This window comes from Sylvia atricapilla, chromosome 5, assembly GCF_009819655.1.
Source record: "Sylvia atricapilla isolate bSylAtr1 chromosome 5, bSylAtr1.pri, whole genome shotgun sequence".
NCBI lineage: Eukaryota > Metazoa > Chordata > Aves > Passeriformes > Sylviidae > Sylvia > Sylvia atricapilla.
The window spans coordinates 43,083,986-43,096,458 of NC_089144.1; the positions used below are offsets into that span (position 1 = coordinate 43,083,986).

Consider the following 12,473-nt stretch of genomic DNA (forward strand, 5'->3'; position numbering starts at 1 on the left):
CAGTATCAGTTTGTGCTCTAGAAGTGTATTGAGTTTTTTTTTTTTTTTTTTTACTTTGTTTTGCATGCCCTTCCTTCTTTTTTCTGTGTTACAATGCCTAGGTGCTAGGCCACAGTGATTACTGTTGTGGTGCATCCCTGATTTCCCCTCTTATCCCATATAAATCGTTCAGCCCTTGAGAATGTTCCCGCCTCTCCTCCTGTCCATCAAGTTAACCCTGCCCATTCTTCCCCATTCCTCGATGTCAATCCCAAGTTAAAGTTAGTTCTTTCCCCCTGGTGTGGAAGATTCTGTGTTCCTCAGTACCCAGTTGGCTCATCAGCTTTGTACCCTCCCCTTTGTATCTCCCTATTGGCAGTGACCCTTTGTGCCACCCCTTGTGTTCCCCATCCACTGTGTTGCCATTCGTTGCTGTATTGTACCACCCCTTGTTCCACCCCGTTTAAAAACAGATATACCTCTGTGCCCAGCGCTCTCTCTCCTTGACCCCTTTAACAGGAATAAATCTCCTGTTGGAATCTCATATTGAGAGCTTCCCTCTACTCCTTTGCCTGAATCCTTGTTGTCACCTCCTTTGCCTGGTTGGGGCTGTACACCCTAGAGGTTCTGCAGCAGACACTGCCTGTGTCCCTGCAGTCCCCCACACTCGTTGTAGAGCTCCCACCCCACAGCTAGCCAGAGCTCTGAAAGCCTAAAAGGGAGCTTACAACAGTTCAACAATTAGCACTCTGATTTGTTCAGAAAGCCCCAGATTTAGACTTCATTCTGCAATGAAAATTCTAGCCAACTTGTAACAAATCTTATTGTCAATCCTTCCTGTATAGGGGTGAAAAAGCAGCAATAGTTATGAAGCCTTAAATGGAAAACATCTCTTAAATAGAAGAGAAATATTTACATTGTTTTCTGAATCACTCCTTTTGTTTTAGTCCCAGATTTCTTTATGAATTGTGTTTATGTTTTGAACATCTGTAATTGGCAACCTGCCAACTAAATGGTTTGGCATGAAGTGGTTTGGGCTTTTTTCAGAGGTGAAAGTTTCTGCTTTTGCTATAGAAACTAGCAAGTTTCTGTTTGAGTGTTTAATAGTCTAGTAGTTGAAAAGAAAATAGTACCTGTGGGATGATCTGTACTTGCAAGCAAGCCACTCGCAGCTCTCAGTAACTAACACATTTATTTTAGTGCGTTCCAAGATGCTGACAATATTTGGACTATTTATTCCTGGATAGAATATACTACCATGTGTAGCTGCATTATACTTGCCACCTGTGGTTTCTGAGAGATTTCATTGTTCTTTTGACAATATTGAAACATTAATTTGCATGTTTTCATAGTGCCATGATTCTTGTACTGCAAACTTCATAAGGCATCGATTTATTGTCCAACACAAGTGTAGTGGCACATGTTAAATTATGTGTACAAACATATTGAAATGTCAAATAAGAGAAAAAAAGTTTATTTAGCATTATAATAAATTTTAATAATAGAATATCTTAGATTTTCTTGTCTTATTTTGGTTTATTTTTTCATTTTATAAAAGAAAGAAACATAGTGGTCAATGATATGGACAAAAGGACACTATTTGATATGTTTTATTTTCTACAGTCTGGTTAAAAGTAGCATGCAAATAATTGAATAAAAATATTTGTATATATGATTTATTTTGAAATAACAATTATACCAGTAATGAATAAAAATCTTACCATGAAAGTTAAATGAAAGTATGACAAAAAGAAGAGTAAACAATTATTTAACCTGAATATTTTTTCCTTGTTATCTTTCACATATTCCATTAATTTAACAATGTCATAGGCTCTGAACACATATTTTCACAAATTTTAAATTGCTTATATATTGGTAAATCAGTTTTTCCTTTGAAATGGGTTACAATACACAAAAGGCATGATAATTAGGAAAGTTGACCAGGAAACTTGTATTGGCACAGGCCAGCCCATACTGCTCAATCCAACCCACAATGAATCCCATCTGACTTCCCTGTGAGTCTGGAACCTGCTGACATTTATTGCGTGCATGGATATAGATTTTCATTAAGTTGAATCTTTTTCATCAACACATCTAGCCAGATAAAGGTATATTTTGTACCAGATTTGGTAATTCTTGTGCTTTCTAAATAAAACCATTTGTAAAAATATGCACACGTTCCCTTAATTTTGCCAAGTCCATGCTAAATATTAACAAACAGAATTAATAATATGCAGATTGACACTTGCTTTAAGGCATACCCTAATTTTAAAGCACTATCATGGTGTGTTATTCCTGTAGTTCCTGCCCCTTGAAGGGACGATCACAAGTATCTCACTCCAGTGAAATCTCAGCAGCCACCCGGAGGCAGTTGTACATCTCCTGTGGCAGGTCAGCCCGAGTGAGGTTGTTTCCATCCAGGCGCAAATGTGTGATCTTGGAATAGGTCATCGGTCCAACCACCTTGCAGAAGCTGCTCAGTGGGAACTCTGAACCAAACAGAACAGAAATAAGAGGGAAACATGAATAATTAGGACAAATAGGAGAAAACCACTCTTCTTCTGCTTTTTTTTTTATTTCAGTTGGAAATTGTGACCTTAATTCATTATTCTATTTTCAATATTTTGCATTTACACATTTTGCATTACAGGGATGTAAATCCCTGTAAATTTATTGGAATTCGAGGGACTTGTGTTGGGAGAGATTCCTTCTGTTAGCTGCGAGTTTCAGAATTTCAAGACTGGGTTTCTCAAATACTATGTTCTTCCAGTACAAATTTGACTTTTAGACTTCAGATTTTACATAGAGGTCTAATCTGACATTTAGATAAAAGGAAAAATCATTCTTTATAAAAAAATGAGAATGATTTTTATCATTCCATTACAATGGAAGGATAAAACTATATTAAAACTACTTATATAAGATATTGAAGGAAGTAAAAATTTTCTGGAGAAATTGAAAACATGATACAGATTTACCCTGAAGAACAAGCATTCCAATGGGTAATTGTGTATGTATTTTATATGTGCCATTTTGATTTACCAGTTTCAGAACGAAATTTGGGTGTAGGGTTGGAAAAGAGTTTTACATTTAAATTGTGCAGTTGAACATTTCCACATCAGGATTAGAAAGTGAGTATGAATGCAAAAAATATTTATAAAATATTTGTATTTATTGTAATTTATATATTGTGTTTAATATATAATCTCTATTCAGCTGAGGTATTATTTGGTTCATGTAACACCAGATAAATTTTTGAAAGGAAATCTGTCTTTTATCCTATGATTTGTATTAACTGTAAGCTAGAAATTACGAGTGTCACAGAAGTTCTCAGCTCAATATGCAGAGCACACACATACCCATATTATAGACCTCTTTCATGCAGAGATCTACCCTCAGGAGAGAATGTATGTGAATAAATCTGATATCTCCTGCCTACCACATTGCGGAATCTTGCAAAGAGGGTCTTCATTCCCACTTGTGTTTCCTTTGAGTCAGACACAGGATTAGTCTATCAAAAAGCTCCATAACTACTAAAGAAGCAGTCTGAGAGACTTGTTTTTCTTGTGTCAGATGAATTGACACAGAAAATACTTTTACAGGTCAAAGAACTCATACATCTCATAATTTTTGAGACATCAAGTTAGTATTAGCAAAATCAAATGCCATTTGATTTACCTTTCATAGGTCACCTTATGTGTCTTTTCTACATGGATACCTAACTTGTCTAAGTATGATCAAATTGTAGTACTAAAGGGAGTGGAAGAAGTACCTTTCATACTTTCTCATTAATCTTTGGGTTAACATTCTTCTAATTGGATTCTTCCAGGACTTGAATTATCATCCATCACTAATGAAACATGGTTTTTGTAAACTAAGTATAAATGTACAGGCAGCTCTATAGAGCATGGCAGCTTAGATAATTTTTTGGACAGAGATATGATGTCAAGAGTGGCTAAAGATTCATTAGCCTTCTGCAAAATAAGTTGTCTTGAGTAGGAGTTAAGGAAGTATAATTTAAAAATCAGATCTTGATCACCAATTTGATTAAAGCAGATCAAAGTAATTTCCTAGATTTTGTGTAGCGTGCAGCCCTCTTTTGGAAGGGTGAGAGATGAATGCATCCTTTGGGCTCTCCATGTTGTAATATAACAAAATTTTAAGACTTCAGGCCAATTCTGATACTCTTCTAGTTCAGAATATACCAGCCGAGTCAAACTAATGATTCTTGTTTATTAAGGTCATATGATCTGAGAGGTGTTTACACAATTATGTCTGTGTAGAATTTTGCTGAATGAAAACATAGATTCCTGAGATTTTAACACATTTTCTTGGGCTGTAGGCTATATCATTGACTATTTAGTTCCAGTTTTCTTCAGGTAACTTGAATGTAATTTCTGAACTTTAAGATAAATATGAATTCTAATACTGATTTTTCCATCTTCTTGTCATTCAGCAATGACATAGTAAGTATATTTTTGCTGAAAACAAACATTGAAAAGCTTCATAAATTTAAATTTTAGGGCCTTTTTTCCATATTGTTACTTTTGAGCATAAATACTAACGTTTGGTTGCAAAAGAAGATAAGCTCGTACAAGCTGGAGAGATGGTTAGCTACTCAAAGAACTTCATGCATATAAACCACAAAATTTAACTGTGATAACAAAATTCTGGCCTATGCTGACTCTTTGTGAGACTAAGACTGCTTGGGAAGTAAATGGAGACCTTGTCTTCACAGAAGTCAAATGAACTCAGTCATGGACCTCAGTGGGATTTTGTTCCAATATTTGGTGCACATCATTGGAACGTGCGTATTAATTTTTTATACTCTTCATATAATTTTCAATTGTTAAAAGCATATCAAAAATAATTAATTTTAGTTGCAGTCTCTAATAGCAGAAAATAAGTGGTGGATCCTGTGAGTGCACTTGATGAGCTGTTACCTGTATGATCTGTATGGGGAACTGCAGTCCTTTAGACTGGAGAACTGTGGCGTAAAATATCTCAGTAGTTTACTTGCTCTTTTGTTACACTTTTTAATGCTACAGGTGAAAAAATGTCTTTCTGAATTTATAAAATTCAGATTCAAAGACAGTGTACCTGGAATCTTTCCCACATATTTTCCTAACTCAGAATTCCTGCATAAACCAGACACTGAGAGAATAAGAAGTATTGGATGAAAATTGGATTTTCATCTAACAGTACAGTGGACAATCCTAACAGGATCTGATGTCCCGTAGTCATTACTGTTGGTCTGTTTGTCCACTAATCACATTGACACACTTCTAGACAGGCCATGTTAAAAAACTCCTTTGGGAATAGATGGAATGAGCCAAATAACAGACCACAAAACACCTCCACAATTTGATATATAGTTTCTTAACTGCCCACTGGAACATTTTCATATTCCTTTTCATACTCCATTTACATGGAGTAACCCCATTACTTCCTGGGGTTTTTATGTGGAAGTAACAATTTTCTCCTTAATCCCTTACAAGGACAGATGAAACATGGAGAAAGCCATCCAAACATGGACCCTCTTCTTGTTTCACTGAACCTCTTTGATTCTTGGGGCTTTTTTTCATCCTGCAGAGTTTCTTTTTGTCTTGAGGACTCTGCAACAAAATTCTCTGTGTCTGTGTGTGTTTGTGTACCTGCATGTGTGTATATAATTATAATAATAATGGCATCTTAAAGATATTTCAATTTAGAAACTACAGTTTAGGTTTGAGATATTGAGAAAGCAAAGGCTTTTCTAAATCTTCCATCGTCCAATTCTAGCTTGGAGATCCAATGAGCATCACTAGAGTAGATAAAACTGTAGATTTTACACCTACAATCAATATAATGGATGTGCTTCAATTTATTGGTTAGAAATCAGAGGAGTTACTCTGAATTTTTTTCTTAACATTTTGCTATCTGCTTCATCCACTGCTCCTTGCAACAGAGAGGGAAACAGTATATGCTAAGGTAAAGGCAATTCTGCTATATATTTATATGTTTATTCATCAGTTCTTGTTCAAAAAACTTAGTCTCTCAAATTAGGATATTTCTCAAACAGATATTTTTTTAATGAATGACAATGCATAATGATAGTACCAAGTCCATGGTGAAACTCATGGACAGTAATTTAGGAAAATATTCTTTCCAGTAATATCAACAATGTTGGAACCAGATTACACTTGGAGAAATATATATGTTAATTGAAAGCTTTAAGGTACCTGAGAAAAAGACAGACATAGCAAGTTAAGAACTTTAGAGAAATTTCTTTATATTAGGTCTCAGTATAATGAAAACTTCAAACTGTAAGTAAGCATAAACTGAAAGATTACACCTTTTGTGTATTTGAGGACAAATTATCATTACTCCTTAGACTGCAAAAATGTGCCATAGTCCATCATATGGAATGAAAGCTAGCCTTACAGTCATCCTTTCACAAATCACTGGTGAATTATAATTAACTGAACAAAGAGACTTGTCATTGGTTTCAGGCTTAAATAATCACAGATCAATCAACTCAATTTTCCAAAAGATTAGATGCTCACAGCTGTGGGTTAGGTGTCATGAATGGTGAAATCCAAGGGCTTTGATTGCTCTATATTAATGATTATTTCTAATTAATTTTTGTCTCATATTGTCAGTCAACATCTTAGGGAACTATTTATTATGCCTGTGAAATTAGATAGCTGAGAATATTGATGCTTGAATCTGCTAGATTTTATGGTAAAGAAATAAAAAACCAGTAAAGCATGATTCTGTTGCATAAGTCCATAGGGTAGTGATGACAGTGCAGGAGTAGCTGGTGAACACCCACTCCCCACATTATCCCCCTGAAAACCAGCTTTTTGGCAAAAAAGCTAGAATTATGCTCAAAGTCCTTGACTCTGAGGTCCTTGAAGAAGTGAATGGCAGCCAAGCTTGGTACTTGGGTACCTTGCAGAAGTCTTGGATCATTCTAAGGAGAGAAAAGTGCTTCATATATTTCATGAGTAATTAAAAATCATCATTGTTAGCTATTTTAGGAGTGGCAGAGTATCCACATGTTGCTGTATGTAGTGCCTTAGGTGGGAAGTATTAACTCGTTTTCCCTCATCAAAATAAGAAACTGAGATGCACTAGGAAAAAAAAAAAAACCCCACTGAGAAAAACGAAACATAGTAAATTCCAAACATTTCAAAATATCTTGCCCTCAGTCTGGTAAGATCTGCGCTAAAAATATTTGGTTTTAAAGGCTACATATCCATGGAGTTAGCTATGTATGGAGTAGCTAACACTGATACTGTTAATCCTTGATGGATACAAGTAGACAAACACAAGGGAGGATTTTGTGATTTACTTTATGTCAAGCAACAAGATGATATAAATCCTCTTGAAGAACCACATCTATATTCAGCATATCTACTTCAGAAGGCATATTTTTCAAATCATATGTGAATGGACACCAACTTGCCAGTTGATCAAATGATGTGTGAAACAGGAATGAAAAGAAAGAACGGGGGCAGCTCTTTGGATTTCAAGACAGGTTTGGAGGGATACTGCATGAGGAAAGGGAGGAAAGAAGCAAATGCAGTTTTGATGTATCTTTTTCACTGCACTTTGTGCCTGCTACCTTAAGAATTTGTTGTCTTCTCCCTTTCTTCTTCCTTCAGCATTTTGGCTACCAGCTCCTCAAAGGTTACCATAGTCAGATCCTCACCTAACATCTCTTTTTGTCCACTTAAGAATTCTGAACACCTTTTGCACCGATCAAACTTTTCAGGTTTGTTTTTTTTTTTTTTTCTGAACTGTATACAACAATTCCATTGGCTTCAATGCAGTTACTCCAATTTACATAAGATGACAATTTGAGGAAAAAAATCCACATTTGTATAAAAACATAAATTTCTCATTTTAAGGATTATATTGAGTGGCTAGTAGGTAAATATCTGTCTTTTAACCTGAATGTGGGTAACTGTAAGGTAAATGTCAGTGTGCTAACAGTCTAACCAGTACTATTTTTTCAGACTTGCACTGGCCATCAGTACTGAGCCTGTGGTAAACGTTAAATGAATATGTGCAAATTTAACTTACTGTTAATTTTGTTGACTTGGAGGTAGAAGTTTTCCAAGTTCTCACTGACAGTTGGAATGCTCTTCAGCTGATTGAAGGAGAGATCCAACTCAACTAGTGATGTGATGTTGAAGACATTACCTGGTATTCCAGAATCTGTTAATTTATTGTGAGATAACCGTAAATACTGCAGGGCTTTAAAACCTTGGAAGTACTCATCAGGAACATTGGAAATCTGGTTATTATCAAAATACAGCATGAGCAATGAGTGTGGCAGCCCTGTTGGGAGCTTTGTAAGTTGATTGAAGCTTAAGTCAAGATACAAAAGTGAATTCAGTCCTTTAAAAGCCCCAGAAATAGAATCTGCTTTCAACTGGTTGTTCTGGAGGTGAATGACAGTCAGATTCATCAGTCCCTCAAGTGCACCAGGAGTGACTTTTGTGATCTTGTTGTGACTTAATTGCAGGTCATCTAGAGTTTTGGGAAGTGGTCCAACAGCTTCAGTCAAATTGTTGTAGTTAATGTGAAGCTTCTTTAGGTTCTTTAGTTTAGAGAAGACTCTTCCCTTAATTTTTGAGTTTTCCAAATGGTTGTGATCCAGGATCAGCCACTGTAGGTCTGTTACATTGTCAAATGCATTCTCTTCAATTCCTTCAATCATATTGTTTCGAAGATAAAGGTATTTTATTCCACTTGGTACAATTGGAATGGTTTTCAGCTTGAGATTGTCACAATACATGGCAGTAGGGTAGCTTAAAGGACAATTGCATTCTGGGGCACAGACTGCTGCAGATGGCCCAAAAGGGTCATAACCATAATCATCTCCAGGACCATAGTCATACTGGCAAAATATGCCACTAATCAACAGCAGAAGGACAGGTAAGGAGTTGAAAGTCATCTTTCTAATGTGTCGTGTCCCTGTATGGTGAAAGGGAATAAATATATAGCTTTAATTCTTTATCTCTTTCAGCAATATTTGAAATTTTACCACATAAAACTTATAATTAAAAACTAATTAAAGTTCCTATTTAAAGTTTTTAATTAAGAAAAAATATTGAGTTATTAGTATTACATTGTTATTACTGTATTACTGCCTCTGTCTTGTATAATCTTCTTTTGTAATGCAAAATCGCTGGCCATTTTTGCTGTTGTGAGTAAAACTTTATCTTTCTGCATTCATTGAGTAAATGACAAGAAAGATATCAAAGTACAAGGTTTTTAAACTTGCCACAGATGTTTTCAGTTTTGCTGAAGGCCATATTCAGAGGCATTTCCACCATTTAAATTCTATCAACCATTCCTAATGTGCTGAATTGTCTCATGTCTAAGCATGTGGCTTTTTGACTTAAGTTTGAAAGAGACAGAAAAGTTAAAACTGAGGGCAATGCTCACATGCATTGTGTGTTGTTAAGATGTGTGTAGCTTGAAAGCTCTTTTTCTCATGGATTATGTTCTGTAAAGCATGGTCCACTAAGTTTCATAGTCACCTACAGAACAAACTAATTGAAATATAAAGCATATTATTTTTAACATGCCAAACAAACTGTATTGCAATTATGTGCAGTGGATCTGAAATGAGTGAATCTGACAGTGGACCTGAAATGCCTGAGTTTCAGACAGTGAAAATGTTTTTTGCAAATTCTCTATACAACAGAGGTGTTGGTTATGCCCATTCTAAATCAGTTGAACAATAGAACACTGGTTTCACATACTTAGTGTTTCAGTTCACATATAGCAAAAGGACATTTGGTGTCCTTGGGGATGTCAGTGATTCAGTATAAGTGGGATCACTTAACTTTTTAAGACCATAGTTTTCTCATCAGATACTCCCCAAGATGCCAATTAATCTATGAAGACTAGTACCTCTTACTGGCTAGAGAGATGTTCTGCTGGAAAAGTAGGTCTAGAATCAATAAAGTTAGTCAGCTTACTTTGCTTTTCATTAGTACAAGACAAGGCTCCAAGTACTCAATTACCGTTCAGAGAATGAGAGTATTAAGAAAATCCTTCAAGCTTTTTTTGTTCTCAAGGAATTTCAGAAAGTATGTGAAGCCTGTAAACACACCACAAGACATCGATCTCAGATCTGGGCAATCTTCCAGCAGAGTAAGTTAGTCTTGCTATTGGAATTGTTATACAGAGGGCTTTAAAATGTTAAAGTGCAGGGCCATAACTAAAAAATTTTCTCTAATTCTAAGTGTCTTTGCTTCTATTGAACTTAAAAGCCACATCATATTCTAGTGAGATAACAATCTCATTTAGGCAGGGTCTATTGATCTCATGCAGTACAGCACAAATTTTTAAAAAATAGTCTTGTGTTACCTCCACTTCATAACCCATAAAGTCCCACTGCTAGATATTAAGCTGCTATCCCCTGAAGAAGTAATCTGATTGTATATAATCTCCATGGTGTTGATTCCATCACATTTACCTACATACAAAGCCCAGGATGATAATTGAAATATTAGTTGTCCGTGTAATTTTCTTTGCCTGTCTTTCATCACTGCATGAGAACATGCAATATGAACATGAGCTCAGCCTTTAGTCCCCTGCTGGTATAAATAAGTACAACTCATCTGAAAGCAAAGGCTGCAGTAACACAATTCATCTTAAAATCCACTCCTATTTAGGTGCTAAGTATTAAAGAAAGGAAATCAAGTGCTTCTGTATTCAAAGAATAAAAAGAGTGTAATTAGCTCCTTGGATTACACTGTTTGAACTTACTGTGACAAGTTTTACACACCTCCTTCATTTTATAGTTTTAAAATAACATAGACATTTCCTTCAAATTCTTTTATTTTCTGGTTTCAAGTTATGTTTGTAGTGTTAAGTTTCATTACTGATATCATGGTCTTACAGTCCTTTAAATAGAGCATAAAGTTTTTTTGCTCTGCAGAACCCTGGAAGTAACTAAAATGTTAAATAGCAAGTGTTTTGAATTAATTTATCAAAAATGTTTCCAAATTTATGTGACAATTCTGTAGTTCAAGGGCATATGGGTGTTTGTGTGACAAAAAAAAAAAAAAAGTAAATAGGAAATTTATTTAACTTGTTTTATTCATTCATTTCTCATTCAGGTATCTGAATGGTTTAATGTCAGAAGTGTAAAAGGTTAATAGATCATCCTTGTTTGTTGCACTGAACTACAGGAGTCCAAAAGATAAAATCAGAATACATTCTTAGATGTCTTAGATGTTTATCTTACAACATAAACATGTTTTAACTAATTGTCTGTGCCTGTTCTAAGCAGTTGTGTTGCAAAATACCTGTGAAAATAGTTGTGAAGTTGCTCAGGCAACTTGCCAAAACATACTAAATGGTAAATCCAAGATTTTGGGAAAACGCTTGCTACATTAGGGTAGAAATACCATTCAACTTATGTTTGACCTTGTCTATATTTCCTTAATCATTAGGGTATTATGAAACAAAAGAAATATATAATTAACAGTCAATCAACCTTAATTCTGTAGTTTAACTTCTTACACAGTTTGCAAAAGATTTTATTTTTTAAAAAGTTTCACTAGTATGTTTAAAATGTGCTGTAAAATTAATTAGAAATTTAAACTGTTTCCCTGTCATTCTTTATGTGATTAATTATTTAAATATCAGGGTCTTTTTGTAGAATGAAGAAAAATGATTTAGCGAATGGGGTTTACGGAGCTCTCACTGATATTATGAATGAAAAAAGTAAACAGTGAGTACTCTTACAAACTTCTTTGTACTCTATGTCAGACCTTATTCCGATGTAGAACAAAAGAGACTGTAAAAAATTGCAACACTGATGTACAAAATATGTGAAGCTGTTTTAAGGAAACTGAGAAAGTGAATTGACTAAGCAACTGTTGATTTGTGCTCAATTTACAAATTGGCAAACTTATGCTGTCATGTTTTCATGTTCCCATTGCAGCTACATTTAAACAGCTGAACATTACAGTTAAAGCATGCAGCAGCACTTACCTTACTGCCTTCAAGCTGCTTTCCTTAATTCCCAGAGCAGATGCAATAAGAGACTGTAACGACCAATATATGCTCTAAACAGTGTCAGGAGGTAAAAGTCTGCCAGATCCTCTGTGTTACAAGAGGGGAAAAAAAAAAGCCCTAGTCACGCTGTTCTCTGAAGCTGCTATGTCATCATGGTGATCTTGTGGTGTGGCATGTACAAAAATGCAGCTCTCTAATGAAGTGCAGGTGGATACTATATTTTGTGCAAGGACAACCCATCTGTTCCTCCTGTGGGATCAGAGAATGATATTTCACAAACCTGAGGAAGTCAGAAGGCTATAGGTTTATACAAGATTTTTTTTTTTTATTTTTTTTTTTTTTTTTTTTTTTTTTGTATTTTGGAGGGAAAACATGTTAGACTGTAAAACAAATTGCAAACAGGCTTTTGTTTTCTAACTTATTTTATACTGCTAGACATGAGCTAACACATAGCACTCAGACCT

The 12,473-nt window shown here is 35.1% G+C and overlaps 1 protein-coding gene across 1 annotated transcript; it reads right to left on the reverse strand.

Moving 5' to 3' along the window:
* Nucleotides 1-1,495: 1,495 nt before the first annotated feature.
* Nucleotides 1,496-12,213, reverse strand: LUM (lumican). Its single transcript, XM_066319264.1, has 3 exons — nucleotides 11,986-12,213; nucleotides 8,050-8,946; nucleotides 1,496-2,468 (listed from the first exon to the last, which is right to left on the reverse strand). Exons 2-3 carry the CDS (start codon nucleotides 8,924-8,926, stop codon nucleotides 2,314-2,316), a joined length of 1,032 nt encoding a protein of 343 aa, XP_066175361.1. The 5' UTR covers nucleotides 8,927-8,946; nucleotides 11,986-12,213; the 3' UTR covers nucleotides 1,496-2,313.
* Nucleotides 12,214-12,473: the final 260 nt, after the last annotated feature.

Bases quoted from the DNA above. Each gene is read 5' to 3' on its own strand.
- LUM (XM_066319264.1), bottom strand. From the start codon at position 8,926: ATGACTTTCAACTCCTTACCTGTCCTTCTGCTGTTGATTAGTGGCATA. The intron at 2,469-8,049 runs GTAAGTTAAATT...TGTTTGGTTCAG, and splicing joins CCAAGTCAACAAAATTAACA to AGTTCCCACTGAGCAGCTTC.